The sequence below is a fragment of the Pleurodeles waltl genome, chromosome 11 (genome assembly GCF_031143425.1).
Source record: "Pleurodeles waltl isolate 20211129_DDA chromosome 11, aPleWal1.hap1.20221129, whole genome shotgun sequence".
Lineage (NCBI taxonomy): Eukaryota > Metazoa > Chordata > Amphibia > Caudata > Salamandridae > Pleurodeles > Pleurodeles waltl.
The window spans coordinates 21,110,944-21,138,214 of NC_090450.1; the positions used below are offsets into that span (position 1 = coordinate 21,110,944).

At 39.8% G+C, this 27,271-nt stretch overlaps 1 protein-coding gene across 1 annotated transcript in view; it reads left to right on the forward strand.

The window, feature by feature from the left end:
* ARMC9 (armadillo repeat containing 9) overlaps positions 1–18,658 on the forward strand; it is a 415,690-nt gene extending 397,032 nt beyond the window's left edge. The window contains exon 25 of the mRNA XM_069212859.1: positions 17,790–18,658. Coding sequence (XP_069068960.1) covers positions 17,790–17,812 — 23 coding nt within the window. The 3' untranslated portion in view covers positions 17,813–18,658. The remainder of the gene's footprint in view (positions 1–17,789) is intronic.
* The last annotated feature ends 8,613 nt before the right edge of the window (positions 18,659–27,271 follow it).

Genomic DNA, 27,271 nt, shown 5'->3' on the forward strand with positions numbered 1-27,271 from the left:
ATCAGAATCCAATAATGCATTGAATAGAGATTCTAATAATGCATTGAATAGAGTCCTTCACAATCCCATAATGCACTGAATGGAGTCCATCAGAATCCAATAATGCAGTGAATAGAGTCCTTCAGAATCCAATAATGCATTGAATAGAGTCCTTCAGAATCCAATAATGCATTGAATGGAGTCCATCAGAATCCAATAATGCATTCAATAGAGTCCATCAGAATCCATTATTGCATTGAATAGAGTTCACCAGAATCCAGTAATGCATTCAGAAGAATTCTTCAAAACCCAATAATGCATTGAATAGAGTTGATCAGAATCCAATAATGCATTCAATAGTCGACCAGAATCCAATAATGCATTGAATAGAGTCCATCAGAATCCAATAATGCATTGATTAGAGTCCTTCGGAACCCACTAATGCACCGAATAGAGTCCTTCAGAATCCAATGATGCATCCAATAGAGTCTATCAGAATCCAGTAATGCATGGAATAGAGTCTCGCAGTATTCGATAATTCATTCCATTGAGTCCATCAGAATTCAATAATACATTCACTAGCGTTCATTAGAATTCAATAATACATTCACTAGAGTCCATCAGAATTCAATAATACATTCACTAGAGTCCATCAGTCTCCAATAATGCATTGAATAGAGTCCTTCAGAATCCAATAATGCATTGAATAGAGTCCTTCAGAATCCAATGATGCATCCAATAGAGTCTATCAGAATCCAGTAATGCATGGAATAGAGTCTCGCAGTATTCGATAATTCATTCCATTGAGTCCATCAGAATTCAATAATACATTCACTAGCTTTCATTAGAATTCAATAATACATTCACTAGAGTCCATCAGAATCCAATAATGCATTGAATAGAGATTCTAATAATGCATTGAATAGAGTCCTTCAGAATCCCATAATGCACTGAATGGAGTCCATCAGAATCCAATAATGCAGTGAATAGAGTCCTTCAGAATCCAATAATGCATTGAATAGAGTCCTTCAGAATCCAATAATGCATTGAATGGAGTCCATCAGAATCCAATAATGCATTGAATAGAGTCCATCCGAATCCAATGATGCACTGAATAGAGTCCTTCAGAATACAATAATACATTGAATAGAGTCAATCAGAATCCAATAATGCATGGAATTAGAGTCCATCAGAATCCAATAACACTTGGAATAGAGTCCTTCAGAATGCAATAATGCACTGAATAGAGTCCTTTAGAATGCAATAATGCACTGAATAGAGTCCTTCAGAATGCAATAATGCACTGAATAGAGCCCTTCAGAATCCAATAATGCATTCAATAGAGTCCATCAGAATCCATTATTGCATTGAATAGAGTTCACCAGAATCCAGTAATGCATTCAGAAGAATTCTTCAAAACCCAATAATGCATTGAATAGAGTTGATCAGAATCCAATAATGCATTCAATAGTCGACTAGAATCCAATAATGCATTGAATAGAGTCGATCAGAATCCAATAATGCATGGAATTAGAGTCCATCAGAATCCAATAACACTTGGAATAGAGTCCTCCAGAATCGAATAATGCACTGAATAGAGTCCGTCAGAATGCAATAATGCACTGAATAGAGTCCATCAGAATGCAATAATGCACTGAATAGAGTCCTTCAGAATGCAATAATGCATTGAATAGAGTCCATCAGAATCCAATAACACTTGGAATAGAGTCCAACAGAATCCAATAATGCATTCAATAGTCAATCAAAATCCAATATTGCATTGAATAGAGTGTTTCAGAATCCAATAATGCATTCAATAGAGTCCATCAGAATCCAATATTGTGCTGACTAGAGTTCACCAGAATCCAATAATGCATTCAGACGAATTCTTCAAAACCCAATAACAGTCGATCATAATCCAATAATGCATTCAATAGTCGACCAGAATCCAATAACAAATTGAATAGAGTCGATCATAATCCAATAACGCATGGAATTAGAGTCCATCAGAATCCAATAACGCTTGGAATAGAGTCCATCAGAATCCAATAATGCATTCAATAGAGTCCATCAGAACCCATTACTGCATTGAATAGAGTCCATCAGAATGCAATAATGCATTCAATAGTCGATCAGAATCCAATATTGCATTGAATAGAGTGTTTCAGAATCCAATAATGCATTGAATGGAGTCCATCAGAATCCAATAACACTTGGAATAGAGTCCTTCAGAATCCAATAATGCATTGAATAGATTTCTTCAGAATCCAACAATGCATTGAATATAGTCCATCAGAATCCAATAACGCATGGAATAGAGTCCATCAGTATCCAATAATGCATTGAATAGATTTCTTCAGAATCTAATAATGCACTGAATAGAGTCCATCAGAATCCAATGATGCATCAAATAGAGTCCATCAGAATCCAATGATGCACTGAATAGAGTCCTTCAGAATCCAATAATACATTGAATAGAGTTCATCAGAATCCAATAATGCATTGAATAGAGTCCATCAGAATCAAATAATACATTGGATAGAGTCAATCAATATCCAATAATGCTTGAATAGAATCCATCAGAGTCCAATAATGTATTCAGTAGAGTCCATCAGAATCCTATAATGATTAGAGTCCTTCAGAATCCAATAATGCATTGAATAGAGTCAATCAGAACCCAATAATTCACTCAGAGTCCATCAGAATACAATAATGCATTTTATAGATTTCTTCAGAATCCAATAATGTATTGAATAGAGTCCACCAGAATCCAATGATGCATCAAATAGAGTCCATCAGAATCCAATGATGCACTGAATAGAGTTCTTCAGAATCCAATAATACATTGAATAGAGTCCATCCGAATCCAATAATGAATTGAATAGAGTCAATCAATATCCAATAATGCATAGAATAATCAATATCCAATAATGCATTGAATAGAGTCCATCAGAATCCAATAATACATTGAATAGAGTCCATCAGAGTCCCATAATGCATTGAATACAGTCCTTCAGAATCCAGTAATGCACTGAAAAGACTCCTTCAGAATCTTATAATGCATTGAATAGAGTCCATCAGAATCAAATTATGCATTCAATATAGTACCACAATCCAATAATGCATTAGAGTCCTTCAGAATCCAATAATGCATTGAAGAGTCCATCAGAATCCAATAATGCATTGAATAGAGTCAATCAGAACCCAATAATTCATTAAACAGGATCCTTTGCACTGCCATAATATGTCAGATTTACCCATTCATACTCCGTACAACGTGTCACATGTTGTCTCACATTCTTGGTTAATAGAAGGCAGTGAAACCAGCCATTTGCACAGGTATGATACTTTTTAACAGAACCCTTCACTCTCCAGTAACACAAAGATGGAGTCTTTCATAATCAAGTCATACAAAAAAAAAATAGACTTTCATATGCAACATAAAGATGGAGCCCTTCACAATCAATTGGTACATAGTATGTGTCTGTTTCACTGCGCAGTAACGCAAAGATGGAATCCTTCATAATCCAATGATGCATCCAATAGAGTCTATCAGAATCCAGTAATGCATGGAATAGAGTCTCGCAGAATTCGATAATTCATTCCATTGAGTCCATCAGAATTCAATAATACATTAACTAGCGTTCATTAGAATTCAATAATACATTCACTAGAGTCCATCAGAATTCAATAATACATTCACTAGAGTACATCAGTCTCCAATAATGCATTGAATAGAGTCCTTCAGAATCCAATAATGCATTGAATGGAGTCCATCAGAATCCAATAATGCATTGAATAGAGATTCTAATAATGCATTGAATAGAGTCCTTCAGAATCCCATAATGCACTGAATGGAGTCCATCAGAATCCAATAATGCAGTGAATAGAGTCCTTCAGAATCCAATAATGCATTGAATAGAGTCCTTCAGAATCCAATAATGCATTGAATGGAGTCCATCAGAATCCAATAATGCATTCAATAGAGTCCATCAGAATCCATTATTGCATTGAATAGAGTTCACCAGAATCCAGTAATGCATTCAGAAGAATTCTTCAAAACCCAATAATGCATTGAATAGAGTTGATCAGAATCCAATAATGCATTCAATAGTCAACCAGAATCCAATAATGCATTGAATAGAGTCCATCAGAATCCAATAATGCATTGAATAGAGTCCATCAGAATACATAATGCTTTGAATAGAGTCCATCAGCATTCAATAATGCATTGCATAGAGTCCATCAGAATCCAATAATGCACCGAATAGAGTCAATCAAAATCAAATATTGCATTCAATAGTCCATCAGAATTCGATAATTCATTCACTAGCGCCCACTAGAATTCAATAATACATTCACTAGAGTCCATCAGAATTCAATAATACATTCACTAGAGTCCATCAGACTCCAATAATGCATTGAATAGAGGCCTTCAGAATCCAATAATACATTAAATAGAGTCCATCAGAATCCAATAATGCATTGATTAGAGTCCTTCGGAACCCACTAATGCACCGAATAGAGTCCTTCAGAATCCAATGATGCATCCAATAGAGTCTATCAGAATCCAGTAATGCATGGAATAGAGTCTCGCAGTATTCGATAATTCATTCCATTGAGTCCATCAGAATTCAATAATACATTCACTAGCGTTCAATAGAATTCAATAATACATTCACTAGAGTCCATCAGAATTCAATAATACATTCACTAGAGTCCATCAGTCTCCAATAATGCATTGAATAGAGTCCTTCAGAATCCAATAATGCATTGAATAGAGATTCTAATAATGCATTGAATAGAGTCCTTCAGAATCCCATAATGCACTGAATGGAGTCCATCAGAATCCAATAATGCAGTGAATAGAGTCCTTCAGAATCCAATAATGCATTGAATAGAGTCCATCAGAATCCAATAATGCATTGAATGGAGTCCATCAGAATCCAATAATGCATTGAATAGAGTCCATCCGAATCCAATGATGCACTGAATAGAGTCCTTCAGAATACAATAATACATTGAATAGAGTCAATCAGAATCCAATAATGCATGGAATTAGAGTCCTTCAGAATGCAATAATGCACTGAATAGAGTCCTTCAGAATGCAATAATGCACTGAATGGAGTCCATCAGAATCCAATAATGCAGTGAATAGAGTCCTTCAGAATCCAATAATGCATTGAATAGAGTCCTTCAGAATCCAATAATGCATTGAATGGAGTCCATCAGAATCCAATAATGCATTCAATAGAGTTCACCAGAATCCAGTAATGCATTCAGAAGAATTCTTCAAAACCCAATAATGCATTGAATAGAGTTGATCAGAATCCAATAATGCATTCAATAGTCGACCAGAATCCAATAATGCATTGAATAGAGTCCATCAGAATCCAATAATGCATTGAATAGAGTCCATCAGAATACATAATGCTTTGAATAGAGTCCATCAGCATTCAATAATGCATTGCATAGAGTCCATCAGAATCCAATAATGCACCGAATAGAGTCAATCAAAATCAAATATTGCATTCAATAGTCCATCAGAATTCGATAATTCATTCACTAGCGCCCACTAGAATTCAATAATACATTCACTAGAGTCCATCAGAATTCAAAATACATTCACTAGAGTCCATCAGACTCCAATAATGCATTGAATAGAGGCCTTCAGAATCCAATAATACATTAAATAGAGTCCATCAGAATCCAATAATGCATTGATTAGAGTCCTTCGGAACCCACTAATGCACCGAATAGAGTCCTTCAGAATCCAATGATGCATCCAATAGAGTCTATCAGAATCCAGTAATGCATGGAATAGAGTCTCGCAGTATTCGATAATTCATTCCATTGAGTCCATCAGAATTCAATAATACATTAACTAGCGTTCATTAGAATTCAATAATACATTCACTAGAGTCCATCAGAATTCAATAATACATTCACTAGAGTCCATCAGTCTCCAATAATGCATTGAATAGAGTCCTTCAGAATCCAATAATGCATTGAATGGAGTCCATCAGAATCCAATAATGCATTGAATAGAGATTCTTATAATGCATTGAATAGAGTCCTTCAGAATCCCTTAATGCACTGAATGGAGTCCATCAGAATCCAATAATGCAGTGAATAGAGTCCTTCAGAATCCAATAATGCATTGAATAGAGTCCTTCAGAATCCAATAATGCATTGAATGGAGTCCATCAGAATCCAATAATGCATTCAATAGAGTCCATCAGAATCCATTATTGCATTGAATAGAGTTCACCAGAATCCAGTAATGCATTCAGAAGAATTCTTCAAAACCCAATAATGCATTGAATAGAGTTGATCAGAATCCAATAATGCATTCAATAGTCGACCAGAATCCAATAATGCATTGAATAGAGTCCATCAGAATCCAATAATGCATTGAATAGAGTCCATCAGAATACATAATGCTTTGAATAGAGTCCATCAGCATTCAATAATGCATTGCATAGAGTCCATCAGAATCCAATAATGCACCGAATAGAGTCAATCAAAATCAAATATTGCATTCAATAGTCCATCAGAATTCGATAATTCATTCACTAGCGCCCACTAGAATTCAATAATACATTCACTAGAGTCCATCAGAATTCAAAATACATTCACTAGAGTCCATCAGACTCCAATAATGCATTGAATAGAGGCCTTCAGAATCCAATAATACATTAAATAGAGTCCATCAGAATCCAATAATGCATTGATTAGAGTCCTTCGGAACCCACTAATGCACCGAATAGAGTCCTTCAGAATCCAATGATGCATCCAATAGAGTCTATCAGAATCCAGTAATGCATGGAATAGAGTCTCGCAGTATTCGATAATTCATTCCATTGAGTCCATCAGAATTCAATAATACATTCACTAGCGTTCATTAGAATTCAATAATACATTCACTAGAGTCCATCAGAATCCAATATTGTGCTGACTAGAGTTCACCAGAATCCAATAATGCATTCAGAAGAATTCTTCAAAACCCAATAATAGTCGATCATAATCCAATAATGCATTCAATAGTCGACCAGAATCCAATAATAAATTGAATAGAGTCCATCAGAATCCAATAATGCATTGAATGGAGTCCATCAGAATCCAATAATGCATTGAATAGAGTCCATCCGAATCCAATGATGCACTGAATAGAGTCCTTCAGAATACAATAATACATTGAATAGAGTCAATCAGAATCCAATAATGCATGGAATTAGAGTCCTTCAGAATGCAATAATGCACTGAATAGAGTCCTTCAGAATGCAATAATGCACTGAATAGAGTCCTTTAGAATGCAATAATGCACTGAATAGAGTCCTTCAGAATGCAATAATGCACTGAATAGAGCCCTTCAGAATCCAATAATGCATTCAATAGAGTCCATCAGAATCCATTATTGCATTGAATAGAGTTCACCAGAATCCAGTAATGCATTCAGAAGAATTCTTCAAAACCCAATAATGCATTGAATAGAGTTGATCAGAATCCAATAATGCATTCAATAGTCGACTAGAATCCAATAATGCATTGAATAGAGTCCATCAGAATCCAATAACACTTGGAATAGAGTCCTCCAGAATCCAATAATGCACTGAATTGAGTCCGTCAGAAGGCAATAATGCACTGAATAGAGTCCATCAGAATGCAATAATGCACTGAATAGAGTCCTTCAGAATGCAATAATGCATTGAATAGAGTCCATCAGAATCCAATAACACTTGGAATAGAGTCCAACAGAATCCAATAATGCATTCAATAGTCAATCAAAATCCAATATTGCATTGAATAGAGTGTTTCAGAATCCAATAATGCATTCAATAGAGTCCATCAGAATCCAATATTGTGCTGACTAGAGTTCACCAGAATCCAATAATGCATTCAGAAGAATTCTTCAAAACCCAATAATAGTCGATCATAATCCAATAATGCATTCAATAGTCGACCAGAATCCAATAATAAATTGAATAGAGTCCATCAGAATCCAATAACGCTTGGAATAGAGTCCATCAGAATCCAATAATGCATTCAATAGAGTCCATCAGAACCCATTACTGCATTGAATAGAGTCCATCAGAATGCAATAATGCATTCAATAGTCGATCAGAATCCAATATTGCATTGAATAGAGTGTTTCAGAATCCAATAATGCATTGAATGGAGTCCATCAGAATCCAATAACACTTGGAATAGAGTCCTTCAGAATCCAATAATGCATTGAATAGATTTCTTCAGAATCCAACAATGCATTGAATATAGTCCATCAGAATCCAATAACGCATGGAATAGAGTCCATCAGTATCCAATAATGCATTGAATAGATTTCTTCAGAATCTAATAATGCACTGAATAGAGTCCATCAGAATCCAATGATGCATCAAATAGAGTCCATCAGAATCCAATGATGCACTGAATAGAGTCCTTCAGAATCCAATAATACATTGAATAGAGTTCATCAGAATCCAATAATGCATTGAATAGAGTCCATCAGAATCAAATAATACATTGGATAGAGTCAATCAATATCCAATAATGCATTGAATAGAATCCATCAGAGTCCAATAATGTATTCAGTAGAGTCCATCAGAATCCTATAATGATTAGAGTCCTTCAGAATCCAATAATGCATTGAATAGAGTCCATCAGAATCAAATAATACATTGGATAGAGTCAATCAATATCCAATAATGCATTGAATAGAATCCATCAGAGTCCAATAATGTATTCAGTAGAGTCCATCAGAATCCTATAATGATTAGAGTCCTTCAGAATCCAATAATGCATTGAATAGAGTCCATCAGAATCCAATGATGCACTGAATAGAGTTCTTCAGAATCCAATAATACATTGAATAGAGTCCATCCGAATCCAATAATGAATTGAATAGAGTCAATCAATATCCAATAATGCATAGAATAATCAATATCCAATAATGCATTGAATAGAGTCCATCAGAATCCAATAATACATTGAATAGAGTCCATCAGAGTCCCATAATGCATTGAATACAGTCCTTCAGAATCCAGTAATGCACTGAAAAGACTCCTTCAGAATCTTATAATGCATTGAATAGAGTCCATCAGAATCAAATTATGCATTCAATATAGTACCACAATCCAATAATGCATTAGAGTCCTTCAGAATCCAATAATGCATTGAATAGAGTCCATCAGAATCCAATAATGCATTGAATAGAGTCAATCAGAACCCAATAATTCATTAAACAGGATCCTTTGCACTGCCATAATATGTCAGATTTACCCATTCATACTCCGTACAACGTGTCACATGTTGTCTCACATTCTTGGTTAATAGAAGGCAGTGAAACCAGCCATTTGCACAGGTATGATACTTTTTAACAGAACCCTTCACTCTCCAGTAACACAAAGATGGAGTCTTTCATAATCAAGTCATACAAAAAAAAAATAGACTTTCATATGCAACATAAAGATGGAGCCCTTCACAATCAATTGGTACATAGTATGTGTCTGTTTCACTGCGCAGTAACGCAAAGATGGAATCCTTCATAATCCAATGATGCATCCAATAGAGTCTATCAGAATCCAGTAATGCATGGAATAGAGTCTCGCAGAATTCGATAATTCATTCCATTGAGTCCATCAGAATTCAATAATACATTAACTAGCGTTCATTAGAATTCAATAATACATTCACTAGAGTCCATCAGAATTCAATAATACATTCACTAGAGTACATCAGTCTCCAATAATGCATTGAATAGAGTCCTTCAGAATTCAATAATGCATTGAATGGAGTCCATCAGAATCCAATAATGCATTGAATAGAGATTCTAATAATGCATTGAATAGAGTCCTTCAGAATCCCATAATGCACTGAATGGAGTCCATCAGAATCCAATAATGCAGTGAATAGAGTCCTTCAGAATCCAATAATGCATTGAATAGAGTCCTTCAGAATCCAATAATGCATTGAATGGAGTCCATCAGAATCCAATAATGAATTCAATAGAGTCCATCAGAATCCATTATTGCATTGAATAGAGTTCACCAGAATCCAGTAATGCATTCAGAAGAATTCTTCAAAACCCAATAATGCATTGAATAGAGTTGATCAGAATCCAATAATGCATTCAATAGTCGACCAGAATCCAATAATGCATTGAATAGAGTCCATCAGAATCCAATAATGCATTGAATAGAGTCCATCAGAATACATAATGCTTTGAATAGAGTCCATCAGCATTCAATAATGCACCGAATAGAGTCAATCAAAATCAAATATTGCATTCAATAGTCCATCAGAATTCGATAATTCATTCACTAGCGCCCATTAGAATTCAATAATACATTCACTAGAGTCAATCAGAATTCAATAATACATTCACTAGAGTCCATCAGACTCCAATAATGCATTGAATAGAGGCCTTCAGAATCCAATAATACATTAAATAGAGTCCATCAGAATCCAATAATGCATTGATTAGAGTCCTTCGGAACCCACTAATGCACCGAATAGAGTCCTTCAGAATCCAATGATGCATCCAATAGAGTCTATCAGAATCCAGTAATGCATGGAATAGAGTCTCACAGAATTCGATAATTCATTCCATTGAGTCCATCAGAATTCAATAATACATTCACTAGCGTTCATTAGAATTCAATAATACATTCACTAGAGTCCATCAGAATTCAATAATACATTCACTAGAGTCCATCAGTCTCCAATAATGCATTGAATAGAGTCCTTCAGAATCCAATAATGCATTGAATGGAGTCCATCAGAATCCAATAATGCATTGAATAGAGATTCTAATAATGCATTGAATAGAGTCCTTCAGAATCCCATAATGCACTGAATGGAGTCCATCAGAATCCAATAATGCAGTGAATAGAGTCCTTCAGAATGCAATAATGCATTGAATAGAGTCATCAGAATCCAATAACACTTGGAATAGAGTCCAACAGAATCCAATAATGCATGCAATAGTCAATCAAAATCCAATATTGCATTGAATAGAGTGTTTCAGAATCCAATAATGCATTCAATAGAGTCCATCAGAATCCAATATTGTGCTGACTAGAGTTCACCAGAATCCAATAATGCATTCAGAAGAATTCTTCAAAACCCAATAATAGTCGATCATAATCCAATAATGCATTCAATAGTTGACCAGAATCCAATAACAAATTGAATAGAGTCGATCATAATCCAATAATGCATGGAATTAGAGTCCATCAGAATCCAATAACGCTTGGAATAGAGTCCATCAGAATCCAATAATGCATTCAATAGAGTCCATCAGAACCCATTACTGCATTGAATAGAGTCCATCAGAATGCAATAATGCATTCAATAGTCGATCAGAATCCAATATTGCATTGAATAGAGTGTTTCAGAATCCAATAATGCATTGAATATAGTCCATCAGAATCCAATAACGCATGGAATATAGTCCATCAGTATCCAATAATGCATTGAATAGATTTCTTCAGAATCTAATAATGCACTGAATAGTGTCCATCAGAATCCAATGATGCATCAAATAGAGTCCATCAGAATCCAATGATGCACTGAATAGAGTCCTTCAGAATCCAATAATACATTGAATAGAGTTCATCAGAATCCAATAATGCATTGAATAGAGTCCATCAGAATCAAATAATACATTGGATAGAGTCAATCAATATCCAATAATGCATTGAATAGAATCCATCAGAGTCCAATAATGTATTCAGTAGAGTCCATCAGAATCCTATAATGATTAGAGTCCTTCAGAATCCAATAATGCATTGAATAGAGTCAATCAGAACCCAATAATTCACTCAGAGTCCATCAGAATACAATAATGCATTTTATAGATTTCTTCAGAATCCAATAATGTATTGAATAGAGTCCACCAGAATCCAATGATGCATCAAATAGAGTCCATCAGAATCCAATGATGCACTGAATAGAGTTCTTCAGAATCCAATAATACATTGAATAGAGTCCATCCGAATCCAATAATGAATTGAATAGAGTCAATCAATATCCAATAATGCATAGAATAATCAATATCCAATAATGCATTGAATAGAGTCCATCAGAATCCAATAATACATTGAATAGAGTCCATCAGAGTCCCATAATGCATTGAATACAGTCCTTCAGAATCCAGTAATGCACTGAAAAGACTCCTTCAGAATCTTATAATGCATTGAATAGAGTCCATCAGAATCAAATTATGCATTCAATATAGTACCACAATCCAATAATGCATTAGAGTCCTTCAGAATCCAATAATGCATTGAATAGAGTCCATCAGAATCCAATAATGCATTGAATAGAGTCAATCAGAACCCAATAATTCATTAAACAGGATCCTTTGCACTGCCATAATATGTCAGATTTACCCATTCATACTCTGTACAACGTGTCACATGTTGTCTCACATTCTTGGTTAATAGAAGGCAGTGAAATCAGCCATTTGCACAGGTATGATACTTTTTAACAGAACCCTTCACTCTCCAGTAACACAAAGATGGAGTCTTTCATAATCAAGTCATACAAAAAAAAAATAGACTTTCATATGCAACATAAAGATGGAGCCCTTCACAATCAATTGGTACATAGTATGTGTCTGTTTCACTGCGCAGTAACGCAAAGATGGAATCCTTCATAATCCAATTACACAAAAAATATGAGCCCTCATTATGACAGTGGCGGTAGAAACCGCCTACCCCCACGGCGACGGCCGCCAAAAGACCATTGTCGTGGCTACCAGCCGACCGCCATATTATGACCGTAGCCAGAATTCCACCAGACGGATGGCAGAATTCCGGTTACGGTCATGACGGCAGACGGCGGTAAGGTGGTGCTGCTGCCAGCAACAGTGCCACGCCAGTAGACCGTCGCAGACCGGATTATGATCCATGATACAGCCTGGCAGTGTTCTGCTGGCAGATGCTGCTGCTGGCAGCAGTGCCCCGTATCGCCTCCTGCCAGAGGACCCCCTGAAATCAGGTAAGTCGAGTGCTCTGACAGGGGAGTGCGGTGGGGCAGTGTGTGTATGTCTGTGTGTGAGTGATAGTGGGTGTGCATTGCGTGTGTTATGTGTGTGCATGTGTGAGTGCATGTATTGTGTGAATGTGTGTGTGCTTGTATGTATGTCAGTGTGTGTGGATGTGTGTGTGAATGGATGTATGCATGCATGGGTGAATGTTGGTATGAGTGTGTCTATGTGTGTGTATGATGGTGCGTGAATGTGCATGCATGTTGTGGGGGGGCTGGAGTGGGAGGACTCTGGGGGGGTGGCAGGGAAGACCCCCATCATTGACAAGGAAGGGATTCCGTGTCACTGATAGTGCCTACCACCATGGTTTTCGTGGCGGTAAGGAAGCCACAAAAACCATGGCAGTAGGCGGGGTCATAATCCCACGGGTGTAACAGTGACGGCCGCCTGGCTGGAGATTAGTCTCCAGCCCTGCGGCTGTTACCGCCCTGTCGGACAGAGTGGTACATAGGCGATTTGGCTTCAGCCAAACCGCCAATGTCATATTTTGGGTAAAGGTACCTTCAGCCTGTTGGCAGTACTTTTCTCTAAAATACCGCCATCCTCCAGAGTTGTTATGAGGGCCATAGGCTTTAGTACCGCACACCTCATCATCCAATTCTGAAAACTACACAGCTTTTCATACCCCGGAAGCTCAAAGATGGAGCACTTCACACTCCAGTCACACAAAGATGGAGTCCTATATAATCCAATGTCACCTTACATCATCCATTAATGGAAACTGCAGAGCTTGTTACACTCCATTAGCATCAAGTATAAAGTTCATACGTTTAACCAGCCCTTCAGATACTGCCCTTTACACTCCAGTGATATCAGCGAAAAGAGCCATTCATATTTCATGCTCCGACAGCATAAATCATAGCAGTGTTCCTTCTTCACTAATGTGTCAGATCCAGCACTTCACACCGCTTCAATTAAGGTATGCCATTGACAGCTCCCTTGTTTGTTGAATAGAACCATTCACATCAGGTTCCCAATACACAAACATCCTCATTTCAAACTCTTCACCCACACAAATCGAAAGCACTACACAACTTAGGCCCCACTTACCTGAACATTTGCATCTCCTTCCACCACCCACCCAGACACCTCTGTTCTGCAGGTCTCCTACTCTCACACATCCCATGTCTACACAGAACCAGATCGGGAGGATAGGTCTTCACTTGCATTGCTCCTAAAGCATGTAACAGCCTCCCACATCAGAGCCTCCTGCTCTCTTCCGGAATCCTGCAAGCAGAAGAAGACCTGGATTTTCAATTAACCAACCAGTCAGGGGCGCTGGGCTAGGTGCCCACATATCTGTTCAGCGCCTGCATATCCTCGAGGGTGATAGTGCGCTTTACAAATACACATAACATATGCATCAGGTAATACAGTTTTTATAGCAATTCATACTCCAATAATGCATCATTTCATTCATTCAGTATTAGGGCTCTTGATGCTACAGTAGTGCTTCCACGAGAGCCATTCCTACCTCAGTGAACATAGTGTAGAGGCGTTCACACCTCACTAATGCACCCACGAAAGGATCTCTGGCTCCAGGAATACAACTTCTAGAACTGCTCACACTCCAATAAAGAATAGTTCATTTCATTCACATAATATGGGTCTTCAAGCTGTGCTAATGGTTCAGAATCATTTAATCCATCTCATAGATCCCTTCAGAATCCAGTTATTCATTAGATAGAGAAGCCTCAGAATCCAGTTATTCATCAGATAGATCCTTTCAGAATCCAATTATTCATCAAATATATCACCTCAGGAGCCAGTTATTCATCTGATAAACCCCTTCAGAATCCAGTTATTTATCAGATAGACCCCTTCAGAATCCAGTTATTCATCAGATAGACCCCTTCAGAATCCAGTTATTTATCAGATAGACCCCTTCAGAATCCAGTTATTCATCAGATAGACCCCTTCAGAATCTGGTTATTCATTAGATAGATCCTTTCAGAGTCCAGTACTTCATCAGATAGAGTGCTTACAGATCCAGTACTTCTTCAGATAGATCCCTTACAAATCCAGTAATTCAGCAGATAGAGTGCCTCAGAATCCAGCTAGCCATCCCATAGATCCTTTCCAAAATTAAGTAATTGATTACAGAGATTCCCTTTAGAATCCTATAGTGCACCAGATGTAGCCCATCAGAATGCAACAGTACATCTTATAGAGCTTTACAGAATCCACTAACACATCAGATAGAGTGCTTTGGAATCCAGTAAGGCATGAGATCCTCATGTGCCATTTAATATTGCATCAGATAGTCATTTGCACTTCACCAATAAACTGGATAGAGCCTTTCAAACTTCAATCGGGCAGCGGACAAGCCGTCACACTTGAATATTATGACCAATAAGGCCCTTCACTCTGCAGTAGTGCAAGGATGGGCACTTCCACTAGCCATTAAGACAAGGCCGAGAGCGCTTCCTACTCCAGCTAGAGGAAAAGAGAGCTTCCTTCTCATGTACTTCAAAGTAGAAAGCTATTCACAGTCTATCCAGCAATGCACTCAATGGGACCCTTTGTAATTTAGTAATACAGCATATGGAGCTGTTTGTGCTACGGAGAGATACTCTTCCCCCTCCTACACCTGTGAGAAACTGGTGGGCAGGGGCGAGACAGAGTTTAGAGGATTTGTACCTGCTAGCCAAGGGCCTAGAATGCCCACTTCTATAAGTGTGAATGGTGGAAATCGGAAGGCCTCTTCAGGACATGCCTTGGGTTACCCTATGGTACTGCGCACCAGGCTTAATTGACGTGCTCTTTAAGACTTGATGATGGGTGCAGGAAATTGTAGTAATAAGAAGTACCCTTACAAATAAGTTAAAAGATGAAGGGTATGTGGTAAAGAATTGAGAACATATAAAAAGTTAGCCAGTTAACTCAAAACCAGGATGAATCGGGCAAATTAAAAACTGTTGCCAATTAATGTTAGGAAGAGGCCTGATATTAAGGAAGCCAGAGTGGGCTAATTATTTTGATCCAGAAGGTAAGTGATTATAAAAAAAAAAATTCTAAAAATTCTCATAAATGTTATCTCCCTAAGATGCCCTCTTTTTCATTACTGGTTTTGAGACTGCCTTCCATGTAGCCATCCATGAAAACTATGCCATTTACCTTTATTTCAATTTTACCCAGATGTACTCTCAAATAATTAATATGACAGTAAGTTTCCAAGTTTTTAGAAACTTTAATCCAACTTAAGTTTGATAAAAGGACTTGAAGTGTCTCTCTCTCTAAGGAGGTGGACGTCTGAGCAGTGGGAAGATTTTGCTTTCTATAAAGTGTACTTGAAGATCAGCAAAGAGAAAAGGATTGACAAAACGACCTTATTTTATTCTGATTACAGGTGGTGTTCTTTCTGGCTAACCTCTCATCTTCTCCCATGTTCACCTTATTCCAATTATTTGAGCATAGTCTACGATAAGAGCAAGAAGGACCATCAAGATTTCTCTTGATCAAATTTCAACCTCTCCTTTTTTGGCAAAGGCTGCTTCTTTGGAAATGATGATCTTTGATCAGACTAAGAAAATCTTACTGATTCACCCATGCATGCTTTTCTGTACATTTACCACCCAAGTAGATGTTTCATTTACCAGTTTTTAGTTTCTTGGAGAAAAGTAATTTGTAATTGATTTGTTTCATAGGTTGGGATACAAGCCCCAAATTGTCTCTGCAGTTGTGTCCCAGGAACTAGTTTGGCTTTTAACAGACAGTGCTTTTAACTGCCACAGAGTTGGTGCAATAAAAAAATGAGAGATTTGACACCAGTCCCTGTCTGCCTGCAGAGCTTTGGGCACTTTGAAGGCTTGGTGGGCGAGCTACAGCTTTACCCACTGCACGATGGGGCACAGAGTTACAATCCTCCACCTCTGCTTGCAGAGCTGTGGGCTCCACTGCGGGGTGGCCAAAGCAGAGGGGGACACTCACCCAGATAACGTGTCCAGCTGTCCGGGCTTTGCCAGGACCATCCTGCTTTTATACCATCAGTTCCAGCAAATGTCAGTAAATGGAGCACATGTCTGGGTTCCCAGATGGGGTCAACTGGTCGGAAGGGAGGTTTTCATGGGGAAAGGGCCAATTGTGTTGGCAGGGCAGCATAAAGGGCGTGCAAGTCCTCCAGGGCACACCTCTCAGCATTTTCCTCCACTTGTTTATAGGTGATTTTAATTTATTTTTGATTGCTTTTCCTAGGGACAAAGTGTATGTGTTGACATATATTCTGTCTCATTTAATTTCGTTGTCGTTCTTCATGTCTCCTAGGGTAGGTAGTACTCTAAACTATTTTCAATAAATAAATCATTATGCTTTGATTCTTCTTATTTTCCATTGACTATACCATGTATCCTATCCTGCGGTGTTTTCGGTTTGTTTTTGCTGTCCTCATGTTAGCTGTTCCACATTTTTATATAGTCTTTCATTTGACACATGGCACAGTCAATTTCCTCATATTTTCCTGTAGCTGCCTTCCTAGTTGTTAGGTTTTAGTCTGTTTTACCTTGTTTATATTCCTCCATCTCTTCTCCCCCCTCTCTAGTGCTGGTATATTTATAAACTGGGTTCATGCTCGTGTGTGTTGTACACTTTTGTTTTCTCTAGCGTTAGCTTGGAGTTGTTGTATCAGGTTCTATATTCCTAAATTTACTTTTTTCTGAAATTGTTCCAAGAAACGCAAACGGACTGCCCTCAACTTATGAAAACATTTTTTTCCCCCTCTGTACACTGCAACTGACAGTGCCTCTCATCCTTTTCTCTGCAGGCAGCCAATCTTACAGGAAGTGAGGACAGCAACTTTCCACTGGGAGGAGCCATCAAACACCGCCTCAGGAGAAGCCAGGTTCCTATGATTGGAGCGTCACAACAACAATTTGCTAGAAAGACACAGCAGGATCAGGCAAGCAAGCGCGCAACAGCGCAAACGTTTTCAAAGAAAAAGAGTTACAGACTTGTCTTCTACAAGTTCAGCCAAGACACTCAATTTCATAAGAAGCTTTCAGAGAGTCATGGACAACATCTTCAAACCATCATTGAGGCATCTGGGCCCCTCAGTGTCAAAACAGCCTTTCAGAGACTCAGTGACCAACTTCTTCATTCCATCCTACTCCCATCTGGGCTGCCCGAGCTCAAAAAAACATTCAGCGAATCAGTGACCAACTTGTTCAACCCATCAAAATCCCACTGGGCCGCCCAACCTTAGAAGAACCATCCAAATAATCAGTGGTCAGCATTTTCAAACCCTTATTCTCCAATCCAAGCCACCCAAACTCATAAGAGCTGTTCAGAGCATCAGCCAGACTTCTCAAACTCACAGCGACCAGTGAAAGGACCAGTGGCAAACGACAATAACCTTCCATACACAGAGGCGAGCTGTTGCAACTATCACGAACCATTGAGAACATCGTGTTGAAACCCCTCTTACATCTTCCACACACCTCGAAGCACAGGAGCAAAGAGGTTTCCACGGCTCTTTGGTGATCTAGTGTACAGATGTAGTCTATTTATCATAATTTATTTTTATAATCTTCACACATTGCTGCATATCACTAAAGGGTTTCATATTCATGTAAAGCGTGCACACATCTCACCCTGTGTAGTGTGGAAATAAAAGGCATTTGGATGACAAAAATGGAGTTGAGGTCACTGTGTCTGCATTATTGCCAACATACATTCAGGTTGAGTACAGGTGTCTTTGTGCGCAAAATGAAACGTACCCATGGTAGACGTGGGAATAATGCGGCAATGTCTATCAGATGGCTGCTGCTGTAGTCATGTTCATACTCCTACATCACATACCCCTTGCTCCTTACAACTGCAGACATGGCAGCATTTGGAAAGAGGGGGATTTTGAAAAATAAAATGGGAGAATGTATTTTCCCAATTGAATTACATTGAAGTGGAAACAATTTTAGACGACAAACAGCTAACATATTTCCATATTTGGCTTTACAAACTGTGTGTCTCCTGCCTAGATTACAGGCGGTAGCTTCACGGGGTGGTGTTTGGGGTGTGACACACCCTAAATAATTTAATTTCTGGCTTGGTGGTCGGGTCTGAGAGCCATGAGTCAGGTCTGCTATGTCTTCGTTGCTTTTTCGTGTCATCCTGATTTCATGGAGAAGTTTTAACTTGTTAATTTTTTGGATCAGGAACTTTAAAAAAAAAAAAATATATATATATATATATATATATATATATATATATATATATATATATATATATATATATATATATATATATATATATATATATATATATATATATATATATATATATATATATATATATATATATGTCATAACAAAACCTTTGGTCTTAGACAGCGACGCACCTCGCTGCTGGTGCAGTGTTATGGTTAAAGACTAAAAACCCTGCTATGAAACACAAAGAAACGACACTGCACTCCCCGAGGCTGCACAATCCAATTTTCATTTATTCATATAATCCTGATTTATTTATAGCATTCTGGGATTGGTAGTCCACATGATTTCCCACACCTGGAAACCCTCTCTCGGGCACGTTCATAAATCAGGATGTCAGTAGATGGAGGTAATGAGCAGGCAAAACCACCTGGAAGAAGACATTGGGGGTTATTCTAACTTTGGAGGAGTGTTAATCCGTCCCAAAAGTGACGGTAAAGTGACGGATATACCACCAGCCGTATTACGAGTTCCATAGGATATAATGGACTCGTAATACGGCTGGTGGTAAATCCGTCACTTTTGGGACGGATTAACACCTCCTCCAAAGTTAGAATAACCCCCATTATGTCGAAACGCGTCGGGGTGTCTGCTTGGAAAGCTTAAATCAAGGAAATAAATGAAAATTGGATTGTGCAGCCTCCGGGAGTGTAGTGTCGTTTCTTATGAGGGTTTTGGTCTTTAACCCTAACACTGCACCACCCACGAGGTGCAATGGACAATGCCTCCTCACAACACGCTTCAGCCGTAGCCTTGATCACGTCCTGTGTATTTGGGTGGGGTGGGGTGGGGGGGGGGGGGGGGGGGGGGTGGGTGTGTGTGTGTGTGTGTGTGTGTGTGTGTGTGTTTTTTTTGACAGATTTACCAAAAAGGCACTGAGGGGCATATTTATACTCTGTTTGCGCCGAATTTGCGTCATTTTTTTCAACGCAAATTTGACGCAAAACTAACTCCATATTTATACTTTGGCGTTAGACGCGTCTAGCGCCAAACTTCATGGAGTTAGCGTCATTTTTTTGCGTGAACACCTTCCTTGCGTTAATGATATGCAAGGTAGGCGTTCCCGTCTTAAAAAATGACTGCGATGCATATGCGTCGTATTTATACTCCCGGGCAAAAATGACGCCCGGGAGTGGGCGGGACTAAAAAAACCCGCATTTGCGCCTGGGTCAGGGCAGGCGTTAAGGGACCTGTGGGCTCAGAATGAGCCCAGAGGTGCCCTCCCAAGCCCCCAGGGACACCCCCTGCCACCCTTGCCCACCCCAGGAGGACACCCAAGGATGGAGGGACCCATCCCAGGGAAGAAAAGGTAAGTTGTGGTAAGTATTGTTTTTTTTTTGGCATAGGGGGGGCCTGATTTGTGCCCCCCTACATGCCACTATGCCCAATGGCCATGCCCAGGGGACAGAAGTCCCCTGGGCATGGCCATTGGGCAAGGGGGCATGACTCCTGTCTTTGCTAAGACAGGAGTCATGTTAATGGCGTCTGGGCGCCCAAAAAATGGTGCAAATCGGGTTAAGACGATTTTTTTGCCTCAGCCTGACTTGCCCCATTTTTGGACGCCCAAACGCCATTTTTCCCTACGCCGGCGCTGCCTGGTGTACGTGGTTTTTTTTCACGCACACCAGGCAGCGCCGGTCGGCTAACGCCGGCTAACGCCATTCAATAAATACGGCGCCCGCATGGCGCTTCAGAATGGTGTTAGCCGGCGCTAATTTTTTTGGCGCAAAACTGCGTTAGCGCAGTTTTGCGTCAAAGAGTATAAATATGGGCCTAAATCTGCACCTAGAGAGTACTCCTGGAATGGATGCACATATAATACTTCTTGAAATTCACAAACATTAGCAGTAGTAGGCCGGGGCTTAGCTTGGTCAGTAAGATTTGGGCGGTGAGCTCCTGATTTCCCAGCAGTCACGCTGGCACATAATGTTAAAATACATTATACGACAAGCAGGGCACATGAGAGGGGGTAAAGGGGCAGTGGAAAGGGACAGTAATGCGGAGAGGGAGAGAGAGAGAGGGAGAGAGAGAGAGACTTGAGACTGTTATCTGTGTAAACAAAATCCTGGTGAAATCCGACCACCTCACCGTGCCGACTGAGAGCACCAGTCCCCAACTATTTAGCACAAAATACATTTATTAGGGTGGTGTAATATCCCAACCCCGACCCCACACACACACTGCCAAAATACAATCAAACTAATGCTTGCACCTAGCCTAACCACCATTGGTCATCGCCCGGGTAGCATTCCAAACCATTGTTTTTGAGCCACTGTGCCCCTCTAGCCAGAGCCTGATTTAGAGGGAGTAAAGGCAGACAGATGGTGGAGGATTTTATGTCTGCCACTCTGCCATTTACTCCGCCCCCCACCAAATTCAGGGATGTCTGCTCGCCCTAATGACACCTTTATACATTGGCAGGATTGCAGTCATTGCGGTTTATGGCAACGTAGGAAACATTTGACGGGCGGCTCCATCAGACATGACTGCAGGCTGTCAAATGTTCCCAAAGTTTTTACAGTTTTCAAAAAGAAACTCCCAAAATGGGAGTTTCTAATGTGGAAAAAAAAAAACAATGACCCCCCCCACCATGGGAGCAAACCTCCATGAAGTGGAGATCATTTTTCTTTTTTTACAGTCAACCAGTGATGAACAGTAAAAACAAAAATAAGCCATCCAAGTCTCCACTATAAATGGGACATATGGTTGAATAGCTCACCTCTGATAGTCCCTACTCTGTCAGAGGAGGATATACACATATTTTACTTTACTGACGTAAAACCTATTTTCCACCCGACTCAAAATTGAGAAGATGGACGCCTAGTTTGGCGGAAAGACGTGTTCCACAGATCCCTCCTATACCGAAAGGATCCCCAAGGCTGATCCTCAGTACTTCTTCCTGTAGTGCATGGGCGTGCACCTTTTTTGTATTAATGCAGTTCTCCATGACCTATGACCCTCATGAACCACTCACAAGCACCTCAGTGAGCATTTCTCCCACTCCTGTGCACCTGCAGAGTTCTGAAATTGTGCTGCACACATAAGCAACACAAGCAGGCCTCTAGACAGGGGCTGGATTAGGTCAAGCACTCCATCATCTCTTTATTGTTTTTCTAGTGCCAATTTGTGCAAGATTCTAACACTGGGGCAAAACATGGAGTTGAGATAAGCAAATGCTAAGGCACTGAAGGCAATAAGTCTTGCTGGACAAAAGGCCACTGCACCATCTCCCGGGTGACCATAAATTAGGGTGCAAGGGCGCCCACAATCATTTGCATCCTTTTTTGCTTACTCTCCCCTCCAAAGGTGAGAAGGAATCCAATAATGATTACAGTTTCTTGAAAACCGTAGTTATGGGAGACATCCCACTATGCTTTCAAGGGATGTGAATTCACTCCAGACATGTCTTACCAGTCAGAAACTAGCTGAACCCTATGGTGGGAGAAGCAGTGAGTGCATCCCTTTGTCTCAGATATTAGCAAGAAGTCTCTTCTCTAGTCCAAGGGTCACAGCCGACAGACTGACATATTGGATTTTCCACAAGGCGATTGATAAACACAGGGTATTTCTTGGTCCATTCCATACTTGAGCGAGAAATGCAGAACAGGGAGAGGCAGGGAGCAGAGTAGACAGTTTCCACAACTCTACAGCTGTCTTACTTGTTATTCCACTCTAAGGCTACACGTATGCCAGTCAAGATACATAGTCAGATTTTACAGTGAAGTGTCAGTAGGCAGCCTCCCCAACAAAGGTGCAGGAAAAATGTTTTAACCCCTGAAACATAATCGCTTCTCATCAGCCACCAGTCCTAAAGCATCATGGGCATAGGGGACATTAGCGACCTTGTTAAAAGAAGGTACACCTGCTCTGAACCCCTATTTCCAGAGAGGTGAGCACATTGCTGGAAATCAACCTTGGAACAGTTCTCAGGCAGCAGCGGCTCTCCCGTTAAGGTGGAGGAGCTTCTCCCCTGCCAACAAAGGCAAAACTTGAAAAAAAAGATAGTAAAACAGGTATATTATCATGTTATTTTTTTTCACCAGGTCGAGTCCTGGGGGTGGGGCATCATCATGATGACAGGCAGGGAGGAGGAGTGGTGGCACTGCTGCAAGTGCGCATGTGGGTTTGGTCGACATGCACTCTGAGATGTATCCAACCCAGCTGTGCTGCCTGGCTGGAGACCGCAGGCACAATCTCCCAGTCCCTGTTAAGTGCAAATCCATCAGGCCAATCCCGGCACTTATCTCATGCTGCTAGCAGCATCTGGATTGGCCATAGGGGAGTCTGGGAGCCTATGCGGCAGAAGAGCAGCGATGCGTTGTGAGGCAAGAAAGTTCTTTTTTTTGTATCGTTATTGTTTCTCCCCACCCCCTTACCTCACCCGCTGCCCTAGCACTTTTCCCTGACATCTGCCGGTGCTGTTCCCAGGGGACATGTGACCTGAGTTTCTTGAGCAGGAAGCATACACGTGTGCTAGCTGAGGAATCTGTAGAGAGATTACATATCCACCAGAAATAGCATTATCAAAGGTAAGTAATTCTTTCATCTGGAGTTGAAGTTAAATTATGTAACGAGTATTCGGGTTGCCTGGGACCGGTGTTGAAATTCTAGAGATGCCAAAATACCAGAGATTTTGAAAACATCCCTTCCATCCCGAGGTTTGTTATCATCACCTATAAGGGAGTTCCTTTTCCAGAGGAAGAGTTGCACCTCCCTTGTCACAAGAGCCTGCGTTGGGAGTCTTTTGTCCTTGTTCAACCAAGAAACACTTGAAGAGGAATCATCAAGGAGACAAAGAAGGACAAGTCTACACCTTACTGGCATTTATTCATTCAGAAGAATGTTATATATTCCGTAATAATTTCAGTAAAAGGGACCCCAGCGTCAATGTCCAGACTTTCACTCTGTTCTACAAATGAGGTTATAGTGAACTCCTGTGACATGGAATTTGATGCGTGTCACTTTTTCATAGTTATGTTCACAATATTTGTAGCACAGTCTGTCCTTGCATCAAATAATCCTTCGAGGAGTTCTGGTAAGAACACAATGCTCTTCAAGAGCACTGAAGTAACCAGACAATTGGTCTAGTAACATTGCCAAGAATACTCTTATCCATCCCTGCAGTAACTAAATGTCTTCCTTTTCTCTAACAGGGACTTTGGTAATGTCCCCTTATCAACTTCAGAAACTCTGTCACAGTTTTTGAAATTTTGGCAAGAAATCGAACAAAAGCAGTATGCCTGTACGTTACACAAACAATAATACAATAACTGTGAGTAGCACATATTGCAGCAACAAAGCAAGGGCATATTGCAATAGCTCCACATTTGTCTCTATGAGCCACTATCTACCCTTGCCCCCTCCTGACAGTCAAGAGGATAACATTGAAGTCCTAACGCCCCCCCATGTGAGAGAGCATCACTGGTGCCTACAATTGGTGCAAAGAGATCGTGCTGATATGCGTTCCACTTTCCCATATTTTGGACCATTTGTTTAGGCATCCTCTGCTTTCATAGACCTCCCTTTCTGCCAACATGCACCAATCCATGTTACACTTCTAATCAGTCAGGAGAGGCACCTGTTCTGCCATCCACATTCCTGCTATTTTGCGTTTAGCTACCATTAACCCCTTTGAGCACACTGAACTGTACTTCCCAGAGACATTGTTCCTTGTACTATCTCAGGCACTGAAAGCTTTAAAAGGAAGACACACATAGGGTAAGCTACAAGCTTGCAACAGTAAGTCTATGCTTTGTTCTAAATCGAAGTCAACCACTGCCTATTCTTCAGGCGCCCTGAATTCCTCAAAGCAACCCAAATGACTTCCTCGTAGGGAGCAAGTGTCCCTGGTAAGCGGAAATCTGTCGGCCTTTTACAGTGAATGGATGTTAATCATTCAGCACCAGTGGGTTCTCTGTAGCTTCAACAAATTACTTAGCCAGAATCATCTCTCGGGTGCTTCATTCTTGTCTTGATATCAGAAGTCCTCACCAGAGGCTCTGTGTTTCAGTGAGCACTCAAGCTGCTTTCAGTGAATAAAAAGGGTCTGAAGGTTTAATTCTACCTTCTTGCTTGTCCCCATGACCAGTGGCATTGGGATTATATTTTTGAGAGGCCGTACCTGAGACAGCCAGCCAAACACACTGTGATGTTGGGGTTGTGAGATAAATAAATCACAACACAATCGTAAATCCTCAACACTTCGTCAGTTTATTCGATGTCGCCTCAACCATCGTCCGCTCCTCCAACCATCCTTCCACGTCCTCCCTTCTACATTCTATCACCCTGGTGATCGCGTGATCCAGTGATATCACTGTATCACACTTCTCCCTTTCCATATTTAACAAAAACTAGAACAGCAATAAAACTTTCTAACGTCCTCACTGCTGTCACATTTTGTTCCTGACCACAAATTGCTTCTAATTCCACTGTTACCCTCTGTAATTACACTCGGTTCTACCACATCCTTCAGCCGAACCACTCTGTTCATGTTCCAAATTCTACCACCAGAGGTTTTGACAGCGTTCTTAAATAGTTTAATCATTTCAAGAGGCCTGGTGAATTTTGACCTGTCTGCACATCCAACAGGCGTTTTTACCTTCACCAAATTTCCCACAGCTTTGTTGGTTTTACACACTTTCTTCCTTTCATCATATTCTTGCTTTCTTTTACACATAAGCCTTTCTTCTCTATTTCGCCAGTCAGTATTGACCAAATTGAAGCCATTTTTTACCCATTCCATCCATCCTGGAGATTAATTGGTATTGGGTATCCTTCCCCTAAACAATTCAAAAGGAGATTTGCCAGTGGTCGAATGTGGTGAAAAACGATAAGCTGTGATCCTCTTCAAGAGTTCTGTCCGCCAATTCAAAGTGTTTGCTTTTGCAAGTTGAATGCTCTCTTTTATATATCTGTTGAATCTTTCAACTGCTCCATTAGACTCTGGATGATACACCGCTGACCTTTTGTGAGTTATGCCACATCCACCCATAAATTTCTCAAAGACTGTTGAACAAAATTGTGGACCATTATCTGATAGTAATGATTTAGGAAATCCTTCTTTCTTAAATATATCTTCCAGGAAACTTATCACACTACAAGAGGAAACATCACATACATTTGTAACCTCCACCCACCTGGAATAGAGGTCTATTAACACAATCAAACATGGTGTAGAGTGTTCACCTGGCAAAGGACCAACAATGTAGATTGCTACTTCATCCCAAGGTTTACATGGTAAACTCCTACAATACATAGGTACATTGCGAGTTTTTAATACTTTGTCACTCGTGCACACGGTATACACTCTCTAATCGCTCTGCTTCCAAATCCATTCCTGGCCACCAAAAATTCACTCTTAAATTCTCTTTTGTTTTGACTATTCCAAGGTGGCCCTCATGGGCTTGATTCATAATGCTGTTCCTTAGCCCTTTTGGTGGAATCAATCTTGTACCTCTCAACAATATACAATTATCCACTGCCAACTCATCTTTTATCAAACTCCAAACCTTACCAAGAACACCAAACCTACCATTTTCTAAAGCCTCTCACACACCACTCAGCTCTACATCATCCTTCAATGCATCTTTCCATTCCTGCTCAGTTAGCGCACCACATGTAATTTCACACACATCATTGATAATTTCACACAAATTTTTCTCCAGCTCAGTAAAGTCTTTATGTTCACCATCCCTCACATCTTCCTTCATCAGCCTGGATAGACAATCCGCACTAACATTCAAAGCGCCTGGTAGATACTCCACTTTAGATTTGAAATCCTGTAGCCCAATGATCCATCTCATTATTCTTGCAGAAAAGCAATTTAGACCTTTACTGCTAAATAGTTCCACCAAAGGCTTGTGATCAGACAGCACCACAAAGTCCGTACCCCAGACAAAATGTCTAAATTTCTTCAGTGCCCAATATATAGCCAACGACTCCCTCTCAATTACGGAATAATTCTTCTCAGCTCCACTCAAAGATTTCGATGCACAAGCAATCATTCTTTTCTTCCCTCTGTCATCCTGCATCAGAACCACCCCAA